Below are 25,424 nucleotides of genomic sequence, written 5' to 3' on the forward strand. Positions count from 1 at the left end.
CCCCAATGTGCACCTAGAAGATAATTACGTTTCACAAAAAGTCAGCGTCCAGTTAAAAAAAAAAATATTCAAGTCTAAAAAATAACACTTCTTTTCAATTTGTATAAAGGCTAAGGTTCCTTGATATCTAACACAATGTTCTCCATTTATTGGGGGCACAAGGACAAGTTCAAGATAGGTGATAGCAGTTCCCGTAACCCCTCAGGAGCTATTTAAAGCCCATTGCAAACTTGCAATTTACCAAATTCATTTTTTTTTCTTGTTCATTGATTTTGATAGATTTTCCTACTGAGGAACTTTAACGGAATGTTCTGATTTCTGCCAACATTTTGGCAAGATGAAAACTCAGTTTTGCTTTTCCATCCTCCTGATAACAGGCAATGAATAATTCAAGTCTCAGCAACGCATTGACCTGATGGAAGATCTCTTGATGGTGACTTCATTTTTTTTTCTTCCCTCGTTGAATTTCATTCATTCTCTGCTCATGTTCGAACTGATCTCGTAGCCTCTGCCTTTGAAATTCATCCTCCAGCTGTCTTATCTTATCCTGGTGTTCTTTTTTGTCTTTTTGCTTTTGTTTTTCTGCCTCTTCCATTTTAACCCTCATGGCCCGTTCCATGCTGGCGTTCTCCGCGGCTTTCTGCCTCTCTAATTTCTGTTTGTGGGCTTCTAGCTCTTTGTTGTGAATGTAATTCAATACAAAGACTTTTCTCTCCATCATCTCCTTCTGTGGATCCCGCGGATAGTCCACGTGGAATTTAGCATCCTGGACTACCTCAAATAAAAATTTCATCACAGAGTTGTGGACCTCCAGAGATCTGGACTGATTTTTTGGGGTGTAGTTTTCCAAGGAAAACACGTTTTTGACTCCCAGGTCCTTAAACATGGCTTCTGCTCTTTCTACATTTCCTTTTGACTTGTGTGTGAGCACAACGATTGCCTCCACACCTGCATGAAAAAAAAGAAAACAGAGTGGTTGTGTCAAGTTGCGTCACTTTCAGCAAACATGATTTCTCATTGATTTAACAAATTTTGTCTTCACTTAGATCGTATCATACGCAGCAGACAATCCCAACTACTCCACTCAAGGCTGCTGTTAAAAATCATGGGGCCTTCACAGCCTTACTGATGGGGCCTTCCAAGCCCCGCCTACACTAAATCAGCGTCACTGACTTGATCCCCCTTACACCCCAATAAACGTAAAAACAAGTCCAACCTCCAAGGCCCATCTGTTGACCTTATAGCACCCAGGAAAATGTAATTTAAGCTCTGGTAAGCAAATATGAGCAGGAGTGTGGTCTAGTAAAATCCATTTAGGCAGATATTAACAATAAAGTCTCCCTGGGCCCCCTTTTTTACCCAATGAGGTCTGGGCTCAGTACAAAAAGACCAGTTGCACTGCCATATCAATGGCCTTGACTCCACTCCAAGCATTATCATCCCCGTTCCACCAGACAATGGGTGCCGGCTTTAGTAGGTCCATGATCTGCTCACAATTATAGCACCAAAAACTAAAATTAAGCCAGTCTCCTTCTTAAAAGCCCAGAGTATACGAATGGAATTTGCTTTTGCCAAAGCCAATCTGACCACCGCCTCCTTCTACAAGCATTGGGCACCCTGGCTCTCTGATAATAGGAGTGCTAACCTATGAATCTCCAACGATCTCGATCTAACTGTTTCCTGAACTCCGCCCCCAGATAACCTACATCACCCCAACTCTATTCTATTTGGGAAATACAATACATCCCCATGGACTGGGGACACTCCCACACTTTCTGCATCAGATGTCCACCTACTTATCAAAACATCTTCCTCTTGGGGTTTTTTTTTCTTTTTGTGGAACCTTGCTGGTACATGATCCCTCCTCTCGTAGCCCCCCCACCGATTGGCCTACCACAAGTTAATCATTGCTGACCCGAACCTATAATAATCCCCCTGTTGTACCCGGTCCTGACTACAGTTTTTTCCCATGTGGGGTAATCGGAGCCCGGTGTACCTTAATGTTTGGTCCTCACATGGTGGAAGCTCAACACACTCATGTGTCACCGGCAAGGTTCACCTGAAGTGCCTTGACTCGACCTGTTATTATGTTCATGTTTCTTGTTTCAAAACTGTAACCATTGTGATAATTTTCTCTTCCTTATTATGCTACTACAACGTTTGTACCTAATCTTCTTGCAAAAATTCAATAAAAATTTGGTTAACCACTTAAGCCCCAGAAGATTTTACCCCCATTCCAACCAGGGGGTTTTTTGCGATTCGGCACTGCGTGACTTTAACTGACAATTGCGCGGTCGTGCGATGCTGTACCTAAGTGAATTTGACGTCCTTTTTTTCCCACAAACAGAGCTTTCTTTTGGTGGTATTTGATCACCTGTGCGATTTTTACTGTTTGCACTATAAACAAAGAAAGAGCATAAATTTTGCAAAAACAACAATATTTTTCACATTTTTTTATATGAAATTCCCCAAAAAAAATGTAAAAATCAAATTTTTTTTAACATTTTAGGCCAATTTGTTTTATGCTACCTATGTTTGGTAAAAAAAAAAAATCGCAAAAAGCGTATTTTGATTGGTTTGCGCAAAAGTTATTGCGTTTACTAACTAAGGGAAAGATTTTTGTCATTTTTGGTGTTTTTTTTTTAACGCGTAATGGCGGCGATCTGCGATTTTTTTTTCGGTACTGCGACATTGCGGCGGACAGATCGGACCCTTGACTGACATTTTTGACACTTTCGGGGTTACCAGTGACATTACTACAGTAATCAGTGCTATAAATATGCACTGTTACTGCAAAATGACACTGGCAGGGGTTAACTTTATTGGGGAAGGAGGGGTTAAGTGTGTCCCTAGGGGCGTGCTTCTAACTGTGATTGGACATGGCTACTGGTTTAGGAACAGTGATCAACAGTCCTACATAGTAGAACCGTATGATCACCATTCCTACACAGGGGAGAATGACAGACGGCTTTGTTTACATTAGCCACCTGCCTTTCTCCCTTCACGGCAGACGATCGCGAGTGACCGGCAGACATCGGGTCCGCCGGTCACACGCACGGACTTCCCAGGGAACGAGCCGGGGCGGGCGTGCGCCTCCGCGGCTATTGGCTCACAAGCAAGTGACAGGCAAGTGACGTACCCATATGTCACTTTGCCTGGCCGGGGCTGACCGCCGCAGTATATGTACTTGCGGCGGTCGGCAACCGGTTAAAAAAAAAAAAGCCCAGAGTAAGTTGTATTAATGTTATCCTGCACACGGGTGTTCCACCTACTCCTCCTATATATTTCACTCTGCTAGTGACTTAGCAACAAAGTCAAGAGTAAGCTTCTATGACTAAGCTCCTAAGGGAAAAAAACGCGTAAAGGAGCAAAACCCAAATAAAATAGATACAGCTCAAATGACCCACTTTGTTATCCCAGCCAACTGGCCACAATATTTGAAGGTGCTGGCTGGGTTAAATATCGGCTCATCAGACACATTGTGGACTACAACAAAATGGCACAAATAAATGGCCACTGCCCCCACCTATAACTGGCCTTTGCAGCAAGAAGCACATGAAAGGACAACACATGTCAAACAAAACTAAATACTGGGGTGAAAAGGTTCTGAGACGCATGCATGTATTTGTAAATGTGTGCAAACTAAACCCCTGTTTTTAATGCATACTTTTAGACAGATTAATTTGGTTGGTTGCAGACTGGTCGGTAAGTTGAGTTGGGAATTTTCTTTGGTTTTGTTTGACATGCATCACCCTCCCATGTGCTCCTTGCTGCAAAGACTAGTTATAGGTAGGGGCAGTGACCATTTGCTTGTGCTGTTGGAATTCTGGTGAGGGAACTCAAGGACACCTTCACTGCCATTGTGCTACATACTGGGTGTCCAGTGTGCCCTTGTGAGCTCCCTCCAGGCTCACCTGCTCTCTGCCAATCCATTATTAAGCATTTGCTTCCACTGTGGAGGCTCTAAAAATTTAGAGTTAGGACTGCAGATAATATTGGGTAACCGTAAAGTGGATCGGCAGCTTACACATGTATTTGCTAATGTGTGCAAAATAGACCCCTGTTTTTAATGCATACTGTTAGAGAGGATAATTTGGCTGGTTGCAGATTGGTCGGTAAGAAGTGTTGGGAATTTTCTTTAGTTTTCTTTGAGATATAACAAATTGGCGCCCATCTGCACACTGCTTTGGCATATACAGTGAGTACAGAAAGTATTCAGACCCCCTTAAATTTTTCACTCTTTGTTATCTTGCAGCCATTTGCTAAAATCATTTAAGTTCATTCTTCTTCCTCATGAATGTACACATAGCACCCCATACTGACAGAAAAACACAGAATTGTTGACATTGTTGCAGATTTATTAAAAAAGAAAAACTGAAATATCACATGGTCCTAAGTATTCAGACCCTTTGCTGTGACACTCATATATTTAACTCAGGTGCTTTCCATTTCTTCTGATCATCCTTGAGATGGTTCTACACCTTCATTTGAGTCCATCTGTGTTTGATTATACTGATTGGACTTGATTAGGAAAGCCACACACCTGTCTATATAAGACCTTCCAGATCACAATGCATGACAGAGCAAATGAGAATCATGAGGTCAAAGGAACTGCCTGAAGAGCTCAGAGACAGAATTGTGGCAAGGCACAGATCTGGCCAAGGTTACAAAAAGATTTCTGCTGCACTTAAGGTTCCTAAGAGCACAGTGGCCTCCATAATCCTCAAATGGAAGACGTTTGGGACGACCAGAACCCTTCCTAGAGCTGGCCGTGCGGCCAAACTGAGCTATCGGGGGAGAAGAGCCTTGGTGAGAGAGGTAAAGAAGAACCCAAAGATCACTGTGGCTGAGCTCCAGAGATGCAGTCAGGAGATGGGAGAAAGTTGTAGAAAGTCAACCATCACTGCAGCCCTCCACCAGTTGGGGCTTTATGGCAGAGTGGCCCGACGGAAGCCTCTCCTCAGTGTAAGACACATGAAAGCCCACATGGAGTTTGCTAAAAAACACCTGAAGGACTCCAAGATGGTGAGAAATAAGATTCTCTGGTCTGATGAGACCAAAATAGAACTTTTTGGCCTTAATTCTAAGCGGTATGTGTGGAGAAAACCAGGCACTGCTCATCACCTGTCCAATACAGTCCCAACAGTGAAGCATGGTGGTGGCAGCATCATGCTGTGGGGGTGTTTTTCAGCTGCAGGGACAGGACGACTGGTTGCAATCGAGGGAAAGATGAATGCGGCCAAGTACAGGGATATCCTGGACAAAAACCTTCTCCAGAGTGCTCTGGACCTCAGACTGGGCCGAAGGTTTACCTTCCAACAAGACAATGACCCTAAGCACACAGCTAAAATAACGAAGGAGTGGCTTCACAACAACTCCGTGACTGTTCTTGAATGGCCCAGCCAGAGCCCTGACTTAAACCCAATTGAGCATCTCTGGAGAGACCTAAAAATGGCTGTCCACCAACGTTTACCATCCAACCTGACAGAACTGGAGAGGATCTGCAAGGAGGAATGGCAGAGGATCCCCAAATCCAGGTGTGAAAGACTTGTTGCATCTTTCCCAAAAAGACTCCTGGCTGTATTAGATCAAAAGGGGGCTTCTACTAAATACTGAGCAAAGGGTCTGAATACTTAGGACCATGTGATATTTCAGTTTTTCTTTTTTAATAAATCTGCAACAATGTCAACAATTCTGTGTTTTTCTGTCAGTATGGGGTGCTATGTGTACATTCATGAGGAAGAAGAATGAACCTAAATGATTTTACAAATGGCTGCAATATAACAAAGAGTGAAAAATTTAAGGGGGTCTGAATACTTTCCGTACCCACTGTACGTAGTGAACCCCTCTTAGTAAAAAATGGCTTCAGCTTGGTTTCCTACCCTTGGGAGAACCCTCTTTAACCACTTGCTGCCTGCCCAACATCAAATGATGGCGGAGCGGTGTGGCTCTTGTTCTGGGAGGAAGTCACATGATGGCGCCCCAGAACAGCCACTCTCGCATACCCGTGGGGGGGGGGGGGGGCGCAAAGCGCGGCAATCGCAACCGCACTATGCTCCTAGGACACGACGCAACCCCGATCTTGGTAAAGAGCCAATGACGTGTCTCTTTACCCATGTAATCGGTTGTGTCCAATCACAGCCAGTCACATGTAAATGCGGAAGTGCCATTTGTCGACGCTCCTCGCCACACACTGTCAGAGTGTGTGGCGAGGAGAGCCAATCAGCGGCTCCTCCACAAAGGGGATTCCAGGACAAGTAACCAGGGCACTGATCATCAGTGCACTGATTACAGTAAGAAAAAGCAGTGATTATTGCCCATCCGATTATTGCCCATCAGTGACACCAATCAAAGCCCATCAGTGACACCAATCAGTTCCCATCAGTGACCCCAATTAGTGGCTACCAGTGACCTCAATCAGTGTCCATTACTGATGCCAGTCAGTGGGTGCTCATCTGTGCTGCCCATTAGTGCCGCCCATCAGTGTCCATCAGTGATGCCTGTCAGTGCCCATCAGTGCTGCCCGCCAGTTCCGCCTATAAGTGCCCATCAGTGCCACCTATCAGTGCCCATCAGTGTGGCATATTAGTGCCTCCTCATCAGTGCCACTTAATCAGTGCCCTTTAGTGCCATCTCATTAGTGCCCATCAGTGCCACCTATCAGTGCCCATCAGTGCCACCTATCAGTGCCCATCAGTGTGGCACATTAGTGCCTCCTCATCAGTGCCACAAAATCAGTGCCCTTTAGTGCCACCTCATTAGTGCCCATAAGTGCAATCTCATTTGTGCCCATCAGTGCAGCCTATCAGTGCCCATCAGAGCCCATCAGTGCCGCCTCATCAGCGCATATCAATAAATAAGAAATATTACTTATTTACAAAACTTACTGACAGAAACTAAGAAAACCTTTTTTTTTTTTTTCAAAATTTAATGTCTTTTTTTTCTTTTTGAAAAAAAAAAAAAAAAAAACCCCAGTGGTGAAAAAATAGCACCAAAAGAAAGCTCAATTTGTGTGAAAAAAATAATAAAAATTGAATTTGGGTACAGCGTTGCATGACAACGCAATTTTCATTAGAAAGTGTGAGAGCGCTGAAAGCTTAAAATTGGCCTGGGCAGAGAGGGGGTGAAAGTGCCCGGTATTGAAGTGGTTAACATGTTTTACTCAGTGGGGGCTCAATCGAAGAGGCTAAGAGGACTAAGAGGAGCAAGTGGATCACCCCTGTACAGGATGACATTAATAAAACCTACTCTGGGCTTCATTTTCGTTTTTGGTGCTACATTTTATCACAATGTGCTTCTAATTTTGCCATGAGAATTTAAAAATTGCCCTTTAACCTCCCTGGCGGTATGATTCTTTTGGATTTTAGGTGCTGAAGCAGTTGGTTTGGGCTGCTCATTCACAAGAATTACGTATATATATATATATATATACACATATATACATACATATATACACACACATATATATATATATATATAAATACATAAAAAGTACAGTAAAACTGCAGGAAAGGGCACTGGGGGGCAATCTAATGTGAATTTATTTTTATTTTGAATGGTATCAGTGTGTTTGGTGTGTTTTTACATTTGAATTTGCCGACGGTTCCACCCCCTGCGAACGTCACGTCGCAGGAATGCAAAAAATCCCATCAAGAAATCAAAAGACCAGTATTAGTAGCGCAGATAGTTCAAAAACATGCTCCACATATGATACAAATATTAAAGTCCTTCTAAATGTCCATCTCCATGCAGAGTCTCTTAACAATCCTCTCCACCAATTGGTATCACCAGTGTTTTATGGGGTCACCACACCACAAATCCTCCACCTTTGTGACATAAATAGGGGGATGGCAACTCACCAGACAGCGTGGCCCACATATTCTCATAGGATAGGCAAATAGGCAAAGGACACAGATCTCCTGCCGATTAACTGCAGCAGCTGAATGTGTCTTTCCTTACAGCATGTCAAAGCGTCCCTTTTCCTCACAGTAGAGCTCCCATCAACCCAATTAGGAAGACAAAGAAAGGGAAACCGCACTAGTGTGATATTGTTTTAACACTCCACACTTTTATTCATCATATCCCAATTAAAATGTACTCACAAACGCATAGCATTAAAAAGCCTTCACAATTTCCAATGAAAAGTATCACGGATGCACCGATCGGCACTGTAGGTCTGGCTCACCCTCTCCACGCTGATGCTCCGGACCCCGCCAGCCTCCGTAGGTGTCACCCGATCACTTCCAGACGCCGTAAGGTTCACGCCCTGAAGCGTTTCGTCATTTCCGACTTCTTCGAAGGGCGCGATCTGTGTCCTTTGCCTATTTGCCTATCCTATGAGAATATGTGGGCCACGCTGTCTGGTGAGTTGCCATCCCCCTATTTATGTCACAAAGGTGGAGGATTTGTGGTGTGGTGACCCCATAAAACACTGGTGATCCCAATTGGTGGAGAGGATTGTTAAGAGACTCTGCATGGAGATGGACATTTAGAAGGACTTTAATATTTGTATCATATGTGGAGCATGTTTTTGAACTATCTGCGCTACTAATACTGGTCTTTTGATTTCTTGATGGGATTTTTTGCATTCTAGTATTTTTTACACAGATTTATTTTAAAGTAGCTGCGATAGGTCTGTAACAGGACTCATTTATTATAGTTTATTTACTTGTGCGCAGGGGATATATTATATATATCACCATTGTGTGATATTTATTTTATATATTTTTACAGTCATGTCGCAGGAGACGGAAGCCGGGGCACGGAGACGATCGGGAGGAAGATCCGCCGCGAGACACCGCCGGGAGTCCAGGACACATCTCTGGATCCCGGTGACAAGGTAAGTAACCCTGCTTACAGGATCCAGCTATGCTTCTGCTGGTACCCCGAGTGTGGCTCGGGGTTACCGCTTTTGGCTCTAAAATTTAACCCCGAGCCACGCTCGGGAATACCGCCAGGGAGGTTAATGCCAGGAAGCTGCAGCCCTCCTACCTGTGTTGACCCATCAGGGTGACAAACATTTGATTGCCATGTCATGTGGCTTTTCTCAACTAACTAAACTAAGGGTTTTGATTACCTTTAGACTTTTGGGTTAGTATAAGGGTAAGGGCTACCAATTAGAATTAATATTGCTTTTTTGGCCAAAAAAGGTCCAGGATAGAGGAAAATGAAAACCCCAAAATGTACCCATCCCTATTTGAAGTAGAATTCTGGGATAAACCAAACTAATGTTAAAAAGGTCCCCTTCCCCCTTCTAACACCTATGCCGAAACTATGGCCCTCCAGGAACTACAATTCCTATCATGCCTAGTTTTGTCTGTAAATGTCAGAGATTTGCAATGCCTCATGGGATGTGTAGTTCCTGAACAGCTGGAGGGCCATAGTTTGGACACCCCTGATTATGCTGACTAACCTATGTAAGAAAGATGTATATACTTACCTACACTATATTGTCAAAAGTATTGGGATGCCTGCTCCTACACGCAGATGAACTTTAATGGCATCCCAGTCTTAGTCCGTAGGGTTCAATATTGAGTTGGCCCACCCTTTGCAGCTATAACAGCTTCAACTCTTCTGGGAAGGCTTTCCACAAGGTTTAGGAGTGTGTCTATGGGAATGTTTGACCATTCTTCCATTAGTGTATTTGTGAGGTCAGACACTGGTGTGGACAAGAAGGCCTGGCTCGCAGTCTGCACTATAATTCATCCCAAAGGTGTTTTATCGGGTGCATGCCAGTCAAGTTCCTCCACCCCAAACTCGCACATCCATATCTTTATGGACCTTTCTTTGTGCACTGGTGTGCAGTCATGTTGGAACAGGAAGGGGCCATCCCCAAACTCTTCCCACACAGTTGGGAGCATGAAATTGTCCAAAATGTCTTGGTATGCCGACACCTTAAGAGTTCCCTTCACTGGAACTAAGGGGCCAAGCCCAACCCCAGAAAAACAACCCCCACACCATAATCCCCCCTCCACCAAATGATTTGGACCAGTGCACAAAGCAAGGTCCATAAAGACATGGATGAGTGAGTTTGGGGTGGAGGAACTTGACTGGCCTGCACGGAGTCCTGACCTCCACCCGATAGGACACCTTTGGAATGAATTAGATTGGAGAATGTGAGCCAGGCCTACTCATCCAACTTTAGTGCCTGATCTCACAAATGCGCTTCTGGAAGAATGGTGAAACGTTCCCATAGACACACTCCTAAACCTTGTGGACAGCCTTCCCAGAAGAGTTGAAGCTGTTATAGCTGCAAAGGGTGGGCCAACTCAATATTGAACCCTACGGACTAAGACTGGGATGCCATTAAAGTTCATGTGCCTGCAAAGGCAGGCGTCCCAATACCTTTGACAATATAGTGTATCTTCAGGCCACTGCAGTCTGGTCACATGATCCAGCTCCCTGTTTTAGCAGCTGAAGAGAAGAAGAGGGAACACTTACAACGAATGGGCCATAGAAGCCTATGGGTGATGCATCCAGACATTCTTGTCGTTGTTGAGCACTCACTCCTCTCCCCTGCAGCCGCTACTCGCTGACACAGGAAAAATCACGTGGCTAGGCTGGATCAGCCTGAAAATAGGTAAGTATATACATACACTTATATACAGTATATATATATATATATATATATATATACACACAGGGCCAGCCTTTGGGGTGTGCGAGCTGTGCCGCCGCACAGGGCGCCATGGGCAACAGGGGCGCCGTGCGGCCATCACAGCTCCCAAATGATGAGGCCGCACAGCGGGAGGTAAGCGGCGACCCCGGCCTTGACAGGGTCAACACAGGCCGCGGCCGCCGCTTACCACCCACTGTGCAGCTGTACCTGTGTCTCTGAGTTCCGAGTCCAGACTGCAGGGCTGAGCTGTGTATCTCACACACAACTCAGCCTCAGGGACGCGAGAGGAGAGAGAGAGATCGTCCTCCCGCCCTTTCTCCTCCTCCTCCCGCCCCTCTCCTCCTGGGTCTGCCCCGCCCACACTCTTCAGGGATGTGTGGGCGGGAAGTTTAACACAGAAGAAAAGCTGCAGACAGCCTGAGCCAGCCTTCATCCTGGGGTAAGTAAGCTTACCCTCTCTTCTGCCCCAGTATGTAACAAATGTAAGGGGGGTCTGGGGGGGGCTCTAATGTAAGGGGGGTCTGTGGGGGGTCTCTGATGTAAAGGAGGTTCTGTGGGGGGGGTCTCTGTTGTAAGGGGGGTCTGTGGGGGGTCTCTGATGTAAGGGGGGTTTGTGGGGGGGGGGTCTCTGATGTAAGAGGGGGGTCTGTGGGGGGCTCTGATGTAAGGGGGGTCTGTGGGGGTCTCTGATGTAAAGGGGGTCTGTGGGGAGGGGGGCTCTGATGTAAAGGAGGCTCTGTGGGGGGTCTGATGTAAGGGGGGTCTGTGGGGAGTCTCTGATGTAAAGGAGGCTTTGTGGGGGGTCTCTGATGTAAGGGGGGGTCTGTGGGGGGTCTCTGATGTAAGGGGGGTCTGTGGGGGGGGGGGTCTCTGATGTAAAGGAGGCTCTGTGGGGGTGTCTGTGGGGGGGCTTCTGATGTAAAGGAGGCTCTGTGGGGGGTCTCTGATGTAAGGGGGGTCTGTGGGGGGGGTCTATGATGTATAGGGGGCTCTCTGATTTAAGGGGGGGCTCTGAGGGTCTCTGATGTAAGGGGGACTCTGTGGGGGTCTCTGATATAAGGGGGTCTCTGATGTAAGGGGGGGCTCTGTGGGGGGATCTCTGATGTAAGGGGGGCTCTGTGAGGGTCTCTGATGTAAGGGGAGTCTGTGGGGGGGTCTATGATGTAAAGGGGGCTCTGTGGGGGGTCTCTGATGTAAGGGGGGGCTCTGAGGGTCTCTGATGTAAGGGGGACTCTGTGGGGGTCTCTGATGCAAGGGGGGGCTCTGAGGGTCTCTGATGTAAGGGGGACTCTGTGGGGGTCTCTGATATAAGGGGGTCTCTGATGTAAGGGGGGACTCTGTGGGGGGGTCTCTGATGTAAGGGGGGCTCTGTGAGGGTCTCTGATGTAAGGGGAGTCTGTGGGGGGGTCTATGGTGTAAAGGGGGCTCTGTGGGGGGTCTCTGATGTAAGGGGGGGCTCTGAGAGTCTCTGATGTAAGGGGGACTCTGTGGGGGTCTCTGATGTAAGGGGGGGGGGGGCTCTGAGGGTCTCTAAAGTAAGGGGGTATTTTATGGAATCACGCTATGTTGATTCATTTTTTGCACATTGTAGAGGTTATGAATATTTAATTGTTATTTATTTAGTAGTGGTGTATGATCGGTATACTGTAGCAGCCATGCAGATTTAATTAATAATTTAGCACTGTGCACTTTTTACAACAGAAACAGATTTGGGTGACATTTTTTTTATAATTTTATGGTAAATACTATTTTTGTGCTGATTTTGTCCCTGTTTTTATCCTGCTGCTGCACCCACTTACAGTCAATTAGCAGCAATTATACTCTTAAATCGTTTTTCAATAGATACAGCCATGTTTAAGGGGGGCGAGAGGTGAGGGGGGTGGGGGCGCCACAGGATTAGCTCACACAGGGCGCCTGAACACCTAAGGCCGGCCCTGTATATATATACAGTATATATATATACTTACCTATTTTCAGGCTGCTCCAGCCTAGCCACGTGATTTTTCCTGTGTCAGCGAGCAGCGAGCATGTATATATATGTATATTGTATGTATCATGTTCTGGGTCATGTATTGTTCTTCCTTAACCTTGAAGCTATTTGCACCATAGGGGTCTTTGAAGGAAAGATCAGATTATTTAAATCCATATCCTGCACTGCTAGGTTATTTGTGACCCCCACCCACCCATTCATTGCCACAGATTGATAGTGACCCCAATCTCTTACTTACCTGTCATCTCTCTGCAAGTCTTCAGAATCTCTGTCAGCTCCTGCTTTTCCTCTGGATTTGGAGAATAACAAACGCTGAAAGGGTGACAAAATCATAGAAAATTACTTCTATTGTTTCAGGCATTGCTTTGAATTTCCCATATAATAGGTAAAACTAGTCTTTTTTCTTTACATTTCTTTCTTTTTTCTTTTTGAATAGTTAAACCCTGTCAATTTTTCCTTTTTTTTTTCCTTTTTAAATTTTTGAAACTCCATTTTTTTTTTTTTTTGAATCTTTGAAATCTCTATCAATATTTATTTTTCTCTTTTGAATGAATGAATGTGAACCCCTGTAAATGTTTCCTTTCTCGAATGGGTGAAACCCCTGTCAATATTTTTTTTTTTCTTTTCGAATTATTGAAACCTCTGTGAATGGTTAGAACCCCTGTCAGTGTTTCTGCTTTCTTTTTCTTTTTTTTCTTTTTTTTGAACAGATGAAACTCTGTGATTTTGGGACCTTCCCCATTGGCTGACCATTTGATGTGGGGCTATGGAGGGAGGAATATCCTTTTCCTCATCTCCTTTCTCCTTGGAGAGCGATTCTCGTGAGCAACCTCCAAGGGTGCACTTTAGCACAGTTCATACATGGGCTGTCTTTGTGGCATTTACTTGTTCATAACACTACCTGGATCCAATACTGCCCTATGTGTGCCATAAGATGGTTAACTAAATTGCTGCCACCTACTAGTTGACTCTTTTTGACCATCCTAATTCATGATACACATTTTCAGTATAACACGATTGCCTGACTCCCCCAGAATGGCCTCTCTCAACATCACAGGAGATACACCCTTAATGACACATTCCAATATGAAGAAATAATCCTATGCTCTCCTTTTCCCTGATGAAGAAATAATCCTACGCTCTCCTTTCCCCTGATGAAGAAATAATCCCACGCTCTCCTTTCCCCTGATGAAGAAATAATCCCACGCTCTCCTTTCCCCTGATGAAGAAATAATCCTATGCTCTCCTTTTCCCTGATGAAGAAATAATCCCACGCTCTCCTTTCCCCTGATGAAGAAATAATCCCACGCTCTCCTTTCCCCTGATGAAGAAATAATCCCACGCTCTCCTTTCCCCTGATGAAGAAATAATCCTATGCTCTCCTTTCCCCTGATGAAGAAATAATCCCACGCTCTCCTTTCCCCTGATGAAGAAATAATCTTACGCTCTCCTTTTTCCTGATGAAGAAATAATCCCACGCTCTCCTTTCCCCTGATGAAGAAATAATCCTACGCTTTCCTTTTCCCTGATGAAGAAATAATCCCACGCTCTCCTTTCCCCTGATGAAGAAATAATCCTACGCTCTCCTTTCCCCTGATGAAGAAATAATCCCACGCTCTCCTTTCCCCTGATGAAGAAATAATCCTACACTCTCCTTTTCCCTGATGAAGAAATAATCCCACGCTCTCCTTTCCCCTGATGAAGAAATTACCCACAATTTCGAAACATGTTGGGATGTCTTATTGAACAATTATCAGTATGCTCGTCCACCAATGAGAACTGTATCATTTTTGTTCTAGACCAGTGATGGCGAACCTTGGCACCCCAGATGTTTTTGAACTACATTTCCCATGATGCTCATGCACTCTGCAGTGTAGTTAGGCATCTTGGGAAATGTAGTTCCAGGACATCTGGGGTGCCAAGGTTTGCCATCACTGATCTAGACTGTTAGCACTACATTTTCTACCAGCATTTGTGTCAAATTTTTTTACTGTTTGGAATGATTGATTCTACTCACCCTCTTTTAATATTTTGTTTAAAATACATTTGTAATCTTTTACTCCTTTCTACATTTGTCACCTTCTTACTTCCTTTATGTGTATGCCTCGCTCAAACCCCAGTGGAACCTTTTGTGCTTTTGTTCGTAAACTCTGTGATTTTTTTTTTTCATTTTGTGAAATGGTCGAAACCCCTGTCAATAAATATTTTTATTTATTTATTTTTACTTATTTATTTCTTGAATGGTTGAAACTCCTGTTAGGGCTCTTTCACATGGCCGCTCCGTGTGAGAGCTCCGCTGAGGGACTTTTTTTTTTTTTTTCACGGAGCGGATGACATTTGTGTCATCCGCTCCGTATGTCCGCATATCATCCCATCCATTTGCGGATGATATGCAGACATAATGTAAGTATATGGCATTGCGGATGTCAGCGGATGACACCGCTGACATCCGATTTTCCTTCCTTTCCGTTTTTTACACGGAGGAAAAATAGGGTTCTGTTCTGTTCCAAAAAACGGAACAGAACTGAAAGGAAGAAAATCGGGTGTCAGCGGATGGTATTCCGCTGACATCCGCAATGCCATTGACTTACATTATGTCCGCAAATCATCCGCAAAAAAATAGGATGATTTGCGGACAAGCAGAGCGGCCGTGTGAAAGAGCCCTTAATGTGTATTCTTTTTGAATGTTTCCTTTTTTGAATGGGTGAAACCCTGTCCATATTTCTTTCTTTCATTTTTTGAATGGTTGAAACCCCCTGTGAATATTTTTTTTTTGAATGATTGAAACTTTTGTGAATGTTAAGGCTCTTTTCACACCTGAGCGCATCATTTTTAGGCATTTTTCAGACGTTTTTTCAGGTGTTTTTCTAGGCGTTTTTTCAGGCATTTTTTTGCAGGTGTTTGGAGGCAGGCATTGACATGTAACAAAAATGCTTGTAATCTGCCAAAAAGAAGCTCATGTAGTTTTTTGAGCTTCAAGCGTTTTGCTTTAGGAGACCAAATGCTCAAATGCCCAATTGCTTTTTGGGCATTTTGAGACTTCAGAAATTAGCATTTTATGAGCTGAAAAACGCTCAGGTGTGTACAAGGCCTAAAAACTTTTTTCTTGGGAATGGTTAAAACCCCTCTCAGTGTTTCTTCCTTCCTTTTTTTTTTTTGAATGGTTGAAACCCTTTGAATGTTACATTTTGTGGAATTGTTAAAATCCCTGTCAATAAATATTTTCATTTATTTATTTATGTATTTGTTTGTTGAATGGCTGAAACCTCTGGTAATGTTTATTAATGTTTTTAATTGGTTGAAACCATGTGAATTTTGTATTTTCAGGAATAGTTAAAACCCTTATCAATACATATTTGTATATATTTATTTATTGAATGGTTGAACCTCTGTCAATGTTTGTTTCTTGCTTTTCTTTATTTGAATGTTTAAAGCCCCTGGCAATATTTTCTTTTTTTTTTTATACTTAAATGGTTGAAACTCCTGTCAATGTTTCATTTTTGTAAATGAATGGTTAAAACTCCGGTCAATGTTTATTGTAATTGTACAATTGTGGATTCCTCTACACATTTTGTTATGCTCACTTGGACTAATTAGAGGGTAAATCCCTCTAAAAAAAAAAAAAAAAAAAAAACTGAAATGCATTTCCTTCACATAAGACGATCTATCTGAAAATACGACTACTTTAATTTTAAAAAGAATATACAGATACTGTATACAATTTAGATCTTCTTATCTTCTTACCTGTAGACAAATATGGGGGAAATGAAGTCTGATGGCTGCACCAGGGGCTCAGCTTCCACAATTCTATCTGCCAACTTAAACCCTTGGCACCAATCAACCTTCATATTCAAAGGCATTAAATTTGCTGAAAAAATAAGAAAATGTACTATATCAAGATCCTTGCATATACGTATATACCTGGAAGTAGCTAAAGCTAAATATACTGATATATACACTATATTATGAAAAGTATTGGGGCACCTGCCTTTACACACACATGAACTTTAATGGCACCCCAGTCTTACTCTGTAGGGTTCAATATTGAGTTGGCCCACCCTTTGCAGCTATAACAGCTTCAACTCTTCTGGGAAGGCCGTCCACAAGGTTTAGGAGTGTCTATGGGAATGTTTGACCATTCTTCCAGAAGTGCACTTGTGAGGTCAGGCACTGATGTTGGCAGAGAAAGCCTGGCTCACAGTCTTTGCTCTAATTCATCCCAAAGGTGTTGAAGTCATGACCCAGTGCAGGCCAGTCAAGTTCTTCCACCCCAAATGTGCTCATCCAAACTATATTGCCAAAAGTATTGGGCCACCCCTCCAAATCATTTGGTGGAGGAGGGATTATGGTGTGGGGGTTGTTTTTCAGGGGTTGGGCTTGGACCCTTAGTTCCAGTGAAGGGAACTCTTAAGGTGTCTTCGTACCAAGACACTTTGTACAATTTTATGCTCCCAACTTTGTGGGAAGAGTTTGGGGATGGCCCCTTCCTGTTCCAACATGACTGCACACCAGTGCACAAAGAAAGGTCCATAAAGACATGGATGAGCCAGTTTAGGGTGGAGGAACTTGACTGGCCTTCATATAAGGTTACAATCAATGTACATGCAGCTTGATGAAAACCAGTAATGGTTGAAACTATGCAGTCGCTACAGCTACATTGATTATAACCTTGTATGAAGACTCTACTTTGAAGTAAATATTTTTAGCAAATTGGAGATTGCATCCTCGTTTTTTGATATTTTGATTGGTGGATGATTGGGAGCCTGCCCACTATTGATAGAATCTCCAGCTGTTGGACTTGGACACAGGAGCAGTGGTATATTTTGGTTTTGTGCTGCCCTAGGCAAGACTAAAATTGGGCGCCCGCCCTTCCCAATCCTATGTAAATTTGCCCCACTCCTTCCTTTTTAACGGATGTGACTCCCTCCAAAATTGAAGGACTCCAAGTCCCAGCATGAACCCCTGAGATCTCACGAGAGGGGGGGTGGGAGGGGGGAGAGAGAGAGAGGGGGTGGGTAAGGGAAGGAGAGAGAGAGGGGGGATGAGAGAGAGGGGGATGAGAGGGTGAGAGAGAGAGAGAGGGGGGAGAGAGAGGGGGGATGAGAGAGAGAGGAGGGGAGAGAGAGGGGGGTGAGAGAGAGAGAAAGGGGATGAAAGGGAGGGAGAGAGAGAGGGGATGAGAGAGACAGAGAGAGAGGAGGGTGGTGAGAGAGAGAGAGAGGGGGGGGAATAAGAGAGAGGGGGGGTGAGAGAGAGAGAGAAAGAAAGAAAGAGAGGGGATGAGAGAGAAAGAAAGAGGGTGTGAGAGAGAGGGGGGTGAGAGAGAGAGAGAGAGAAAGAGAGGGGAGTGAGAGAGAGAGAGGGAGGGGGGATGAGAGAGAGGGGTGAGTGAGAGAGAGAGAGGGGGGGGAGGCGGCTCTAGCAACCAGTGGCCAAAAGAGTCTCAGGTGGAGGGGGGGGGCTGCCCCCCTGCAAAGTGCCACCCTAGGCCTGGGCCTTGTTGGCCTAGGCCAAAATACAGCACTGCACAGGAGGAGTGACTTTCTCTTAATCTGTATATATATCTATATTAATAAAACGCAAGTGTCCCTGCGTCCGCTTTCCCTGCTTTTCCCTGTGTCCGTGGAAATGAGCTACTGCGCATGTGCTGAACGAACAGCCGTTGGGATGCAGAGAACACCGCCGCGGGAAAATTGCTGTCAAGGGCGAACCAAAGGGGCTGGAGACCCCAAAATTGTACCGCAGGTGGCCAAGACACTCCCCTACAGCTTAGAAAATTTTTGGGGTTCGGGGATGAAAGGGCATGGAGCAGTGACCCCGAGAGGCGGGCCTCCCCCCGCCATAGACTCCAATGTTAAACCTGGTCACCTCACGGTTAGGTCATGGCCCGGTTCTTTGGGGTCACTGCTCCACGCCCTTTCATCCCCGAACCCCTAAATTTTTCTCAGCTGTAGGGGAGTGTCTTGGCCACCTGCGGTACAATTTTGGGGTCTCCAGCACCTTTGGTTCGCCCCCACGGAGGGGAGGTGGTGGTGTATTTGGGTGTCTTTTCCTATTGAATGATCCACTGTTCTGTGTGTGTGTGAGGAGCTCCCCTCCCCCCTCCTCTCTGATTTCCTGCCCTCACATCTCCCCTCCCCCACACCAATCTCCAACCCGACATTTATCGTTCAAAACCCCCCATACTCTACAATCCCCTCCCCTCCATACAATACAATCCCCTCCCTCCCCCACACACTACAATCCCCTCCCTCCCCCATACACTACAATCCCCTCCCTCCCTCATACACTACAATCCCCTCCCCCTATACACTACAATCCCCTCTACCCCCCCCACACTACAATCCCCTCTACCCCCCACACTACAATCCCCTCCCTCCCCCATACACTACAATCCCCTCCCTCCCCCCACACTACAATCCCCTCCCTCCCCCCACACTACAATCCTCTCCCTCCCCCCCCCCCACATTGCAATCCCCTCCCTTCCCCATACACTGCAATCCCCTCCCCATACACTACAATCCCCTCCCTTTCCCAACACACTACAATCCCCTCCCTCCCCCCCCACTACAATCCCCACCCTCCCCCTCACGCTTTAATCCCCTCTCTCCCCCATACACTGTAGAACCCCTCCCCCATACACTGTAGAACCCCTCCCCCATACACTACAATCCCCTCCCTCCCCCCACACTACAATCCCCTCCGTCCCCCCATACACTACAATCCCCTCCATCCCCCATACACTACAATCCTCTCCCTCCCCCCCACACTACAATCCCCTCCCTCCCCGATACACTACAATTCCCTCCCTTCCCCAACACACTACAATCCCCTCCCCATACACTACAATCCCCTCCCTTCCCCAACACACTACAATCCCCTCCCCCCCAACACACTACAATCCCCTCCCTCCCCCACTACAATCCCCTCCCTCCCCACCACGCTACAATCTCCTCCCCATACACTACAATCTCCTCCCCCCACTACAATCCCCTCCCTCCACCCACGCTACAATCCCCTCCCTCCCCCCACGCTTCAATCCCCTCCCTCCCCCATACACTGTAGAACCTCTCCCCCATACACTGTAGAACCCCTCCCCCATACACTATAATCCCCCCCCCATACACTACAATCCCCTCCGTCCCCTCATACACTACAATCCCCTCCCTCCCCCACACTACAATCCCCTCCCTCCCTCCCCCCACACTACAATCCCCTCCCTTCCCCAACACACTACGATCTCCTCCCCCCCAACACATTACAATCCCCTCCCTCCCCCCACGCTACAATCCACTCCCTCCCCCCCCACGCTTCAATCCCCTCCCTCCCCCATACACTGCAGAACCACTCCCCCATACACTATAATCTCCCCCCCATACACTACAATCCCCTCCGTCCCCCCATGCACTACAATCTCCTCCCCCCCCATACACTACAATCCCCTTCATCCCCCCCATACACTACAATCCCCTCCCTCCCCATACACTATAATCCCCCCTCCCCCATAACACTATAATCCCCTCCCCTCATACACTACAATTCCCTCTCTCCCCCCCTCATACACTAAAATCCCCTCCCTCCCCCCACACTACAATTCCCTCCCTCCCCCCAACACTACAATCCCCTCCCTCCCCCCCACACTACAATCCCCTTCCTTCCCCATACACTACAATCTCCTCCCCATACACTACAATCCCCTCCCTTCCCCAACACAATACAATCCCCTCCCCCCCAACACACTACAATCCCCTCCCTCCCCCCACTACAATCCCCTCCCTCCCCCCACCCACGCTTCAATCCCCTCCCTCCTCCATACACTGTAGAACCCATCCCCCATGCACTGTAGAACCCCTCCCCCATACACTACAATCCCCTCTGTCCCCCCATACACTACAATCCCCTCTGTCCCCCCATACACTACAATCCCCTCCCTCACCCATACACTACAATCCCCTCCCCCCCATACACTACATTCCCCTCCCTCCCCCCACAATACAATCCCCTCCCTCCCCCATACAGTACAATCCCCTCCCTTCACCATACACTACAATCCCCTCCCCCTATACACTACAATCCCCTCCCTTCCCCAACACACTACAATCTCCTCCCCCCAACACACTACAATCCCCCCCCCCCATATATATAGCTCCTTCTGTTCTAAGTATACGTATACTAAATAATCTATACATATAATGTACAAGTGTTTCTGCTTCCAGTCCCTGTGTGCGTGGGATTGCGCTACTGCGCATGTGCCCCACGGACACCTGTTGGGACTTGGAGCGCAGAGACTTCGGGCAGCCGGGCAAAACTGTTGGAATCGGTTGGTGTGCACGGGTGCGCGCTCGCGTGGACTTACTGCTAAGTCTGTTTTTACAAATGTTTGACCACATATGTTCTAGCGCCCGTTAATTTTACGGGCTTAATGTCTAGTATATATATAAAATCAAAGTACAAGTGACCACTGCCCCCACCTATAACTGAGATATATATGTATACACTGCTGTATTTAGGCCTAGGCCGACAAGGCCTAGGCCTAGGGCGGCACTTTGTGGGGGGCGGCAAAAAAGCCGCCCCCCGCATGTAAAAATCCCCCCGATGTGCCGATAAAACCTAAAAAAAAAAAAAAATGGCCGCGGCCGGCCAGACATGCGCACTACGCGTGCGCCGCCGCCGTTCGGGAATACCCGTACACGCTCGGCAATTCCCGGGCAGGCGGCGCGTGCATGGTGACGTAATGGCGCCGGGCGGCGCCATTTTTAAATGGAAGGAGCCTCAAGGTAAGCGAAACTCCTCGGCAGCAGATGCAGGTGCTGCGGGCATAGTACAGGAGATTCTCCGGTACCATGCCCGCAGCACTGCATCTCCTGTACCATGCTGCCCACATGTACTTGTAAAGACGAAAACCAGTGTGAGATTAATTTGCCAAATGACTGGGTTCTGGCCTGCATATAAGGAATGCACTCCTGTAAAACTAGTGCAAGGTGGAAAATGTACTCCCGGTTCAAGGCACACCGTGGATTACAGCTGTACAGACCAGGCTGTTCCTGACAGAGTGACACATGCTGCAGTCACTTAGACACTTGCCATTGCTACAGCTGTTATTCCCCTCTTTGCCTGTCAGTAAGGAGGGAAGGGGAGAGAGGGACAAATGACTGAACATTTCCAGGGCTATGTGCATCCACAGAGATGGCTAGAGGAAAGTCCCACCCACCACCAGGGAGAGTAGAAGAAGCTGTAATGTAAAACTTTGAAGTCTGGGAAAAGAAAAAATAAACTGCTTTGAGGAGCATGGACTTGTGGAGGACATAGTGCCCAAAGAAACTGAGCTTCTGTTGCTCTTGATATACAGATATCAGCAGATCCAGAGCTCTGCTGAAGAGGAACTGTTCCTGGGCTTGTGGCAGGGAAGTTGTTGTAGAGTAGAGTACAGATCATGTAGCTGGCTGCGGATGAGACAATTTGCTGATATTTTCTGGTCCATAGTAAAGCCACTTTCAAATATGGTGTCACTGCCTAGCTGTGGGGAGGATGTCACTGCAGCTGGTATCGCTAAACCCCAGAGAGAGAGCAGAGACATGTTATCATCCTATGTGACCGTGAAAGGCCGCTGGCCATACCCTCTTCTCACTACTTAAAGAAACTATATTGGCTTATGACACCAATTAGGTGCCTACACCTGGATTTCTGGGACTCTAACGCCAGATTTGAGCCCCAACTCACTGACCAGTGGGATGGGGTTTTTAAGAGGCTATCAGACTACTATTTCTACATTTTCTCTTAGTCAGGACCCCTTATAGGGATTAGAGGTCAGTCATTGGTCCCTTGTTAATTACTAAAGCCAGCCAGCCACCCAGTCCCACAGGCTTACCAGTCAGCCAGCCAGCCTGACTGACTGTACCTGCCAGCCACCCACTGGCCCTGGGCCTGTATCTGCCATCTACCAACCACACAGGGGGCCAGCCAGCCAGCAAAGGGGGCCAGCCAGCCAGCAAAGGGTGCTAGCCAGCCACCAAAGGGTGCCAACCAACTACCCACCACAGGGTGCCGGCCAGCCACCAAAGGGTGCCAAACCACCCACTCACCAAGGGGTGCCAGCCAGCCACCCACTAAAGGGTGCTAGCCAGCCACCAAAGGGTGCCAGCCACCCACCACAGGGTGCCAGCCAGCCATCCACCCACCACAGGGTGCCAGCCATCCACCCACCTCAGGGTGCCAGCCACCCACCCACCACAGGGTGCCAGCCAGCCAGTCAGCCACCACAGGTTGCCAGCCAGCCACCAAAGGGTGACAGCCAGCCAGCCAACTATCACAGGGTGCCAGCCACCCACCCACCACAGGGTGCCAGCCAGGCACCCACCAAAGGGGGCCAGCCAGCCACCCATCCACCACACTGTGCCAGCCAGGCACCCACCAAAGGGGGCCAGCCAGCCACCCATCCACCACACGGTGCCAGCCAGCCGAAGGGTGCCAGCCAGCCACCCACCACAGGGTGTCAGCCAGTCACTCATCACCACAGGGTGCCAGCCAGCCATTTTGTTTAAGCCTATATTAGTGTCTTTTCAAGTTTCAATGGAGATGGATGGAGATAGAAAAATGAAAAGTGTGGTCTGGGACTATTTCTCTTCTCCATCTCCAGGAAAATCAGCAGCACTGTGCAACACTTGCAAAAACAATGTAAGCATGGGATCAATAACTGCAAAAACATAAAATATGTCTAATCTTTGGGCCCATCTAAGAGTTCATCATGTTGAATTGTATTATGCAGCACAGAAAAAACAAAATGAATCACAAGGTGAAACATCCCTATCCCAGGCACTGGTAAGCTTTACTGATGGGGCTGCACTGATATGCTGCAATGATGGCCACTGATGAGGCTGAACTTATGGAAACTGATGAGGCTACACTGATGGGCATTGATAGACTGTGGTTGTGGTCTGTGGTTTACAGATGACAGGGCGGGTCATAAACAGTAAGGGGTGTGGCCTTTACAGGAAGGGGTGGTATATATTTAAATTAGGGGGTGCACAAGTTTAGTCAGGCCTAGGGCAGCACAAGACCTAAATACACCACTGTATGTATATAGAACACATAAGGGGGGACTGCACTTTACTGTCTGGCATGCCCAGGTGGTCTCCAGTGCCCTTTCAGCTGAATTTTACTATAAAGAAGAAAAAATTTGCAGCATTGCTGCTTCCATATGGAAGTTAAACATCTAACATACTACTAGGGGGAAAACTCCTATCATCTTATTACAAGGGATGAGGGTCAGGTTCACTTTGGGGTGAATCTCCAGGATATTTGAAGTTCATGATTTGGATGAAAAGTTTACAGGTTCACCATGAACCTTTTCCCTGGATAGGTGAGTCGTAGAATCCAGAAGCTTGAAGAAATGGATAATGCCACCTCCTTTCTATAAATGGGTGGTCTCACAGAAGCCATACTCTCAGCATGTGTTGGAGCTATTTTCTTAATTTTATTATTTTAATTGTATCATTGGTAGATGTCCTCCATGGCCGTGCCATAACCTTTGCTTGACAATAGCTTTCTTAGTAGCCCTATGGATGGAATGGCTACAACTGAATATCTAGACTCATCCTACATAGACTTTTATTTGGTTTGCTGCAAAGTCTGTGAACTTCAAGCAGGAATCAACAAGTTGGCAGCGATCAAAACTGGGGCACATTCTCTCATCCTTACAATATAGGGAATTTATATGTATTTCCTATGATCATCAGTTAGATCCAGTGGCCATTTTGCAGTATTTTCCGGATTCATGCTATATTTAGGGTTGAAGACCATCCAAACTGGAGAGAAAATGGTCTACTAACAGAGAATTTTTCCCCCATTTATATTGAATAAATTCACATGCGATTTCAGGATAATTAGACAGTTGTTTTTATAAATAGACCCCTATTTGCAGGGGAGGACTGGGCCAGGGAGGCAATTGCCCCCTGAGCCGCTCCGATGTCCTGTAAAAAAGCTGCACCACTTCTGCCACAGACATGCCTAAAGGATTCCTGGTAAAGAGAATTAAAAAGTCTCTGACACAGAACTACTGAGTGCAGGATGAAGACAAGGACAGAACACAGCTACCCCCCCCCCCCCCCATATGGATGGTGTAAACTGTGCCTAAGCAGAGGCCGGTTCCATGCCCCACTTCAGACTCTCCTCCCCTGGCCAGCCCCAACTGAGCTGTCCCTGCTCCCCCCAACCACCCCCTGCTGGCCAGGTTGGGAACCCGGATTCAGCCGGTGAGTAGAGCGTACCTGGAGCAGGGCTTCAGCCTGGAATGGGGGTCAGGAGGAGGACGTGAAGAGTGGGAGGGGGAGGCCCAGTCACTGCACCATGAGCCTCTGGTTTGTACTGGACTGAAAGTTGCCAGTCTGCCCCTGCCTATTTGTCACACTTACCAAGCTGGGCAAAAATCTCTCCTTTTTCATGACTGTGCAGAGAGGAACACCCGCGATTGTCCACCAGGATGATGTTTTCCGTCAGCTGGTAGGTCAGCCGGTCCATAGTGCTTCCCCCAAAGGATGCTGACGCCTTCGTATAGTTGTCGTAGGATGAGTTTTCCAAAACAATCTTACAGGTATTAATGAACGAGGATTTGCCATGCCCGGCAAATCCAAAGACCTGTAAGAGGAGTCTCTGGAAGCCCTGGTTACCCAGTTTGCAGTTATGGAAGCTGAAGTTTCGGATGAACTGCCTGGGATCAGTCGTCTGGGACTGAGGCTTTGGCTTTAATCCTGGTAATGGTGGTCTGACATTGCCAATATTTCCAGACATGTCTGTAGAGCACACGGGAAGGAAAATGCC

At 46.7% G+C, this 25,424-nt stretch overlaps 1 protein-coding gene across 1 annotated transcript; it reads right to left on the reverse strand.

The window, feature by feature from the left end:
- Positions 1 to 439: 439 nt before the first annotated feature.
- Positions 440 to 25,394, reverse strand: LOC309557615 (uncharacterized protein; the record flags this gene model as incomplete). Its single annotated transcript, XM_082260406.1, has 4 exons — positions 440 to 948; positions 12,847 to 12,920; positions 16,353 to 16,476; positions 25,019 to 25,394. The coding sequence occupies 4 exons, from the start codon at positions 25,392 to 25,394 to the stop codon at positions 440 to 442; spliced, it is 1,083 nt and encodes a 360-aa protein (XP_082116532.1).
- Between the last annotated feature and the right edge of the window lie 30 nt (positions 25,395 to 25,424).

This window comes from Pelophylax lessonae (assembly GCF_965119305.1).
Source record: "Pelophylax lessonae genome assembly, chromosome: 6".
Classification (NCBI taxonomy): domain Eukaryota; kingdom Metazoa; phylum Chordata; class Amphibia; order Anura; family Ranidae; genus Pelophylax; species Pelophylax lessonae.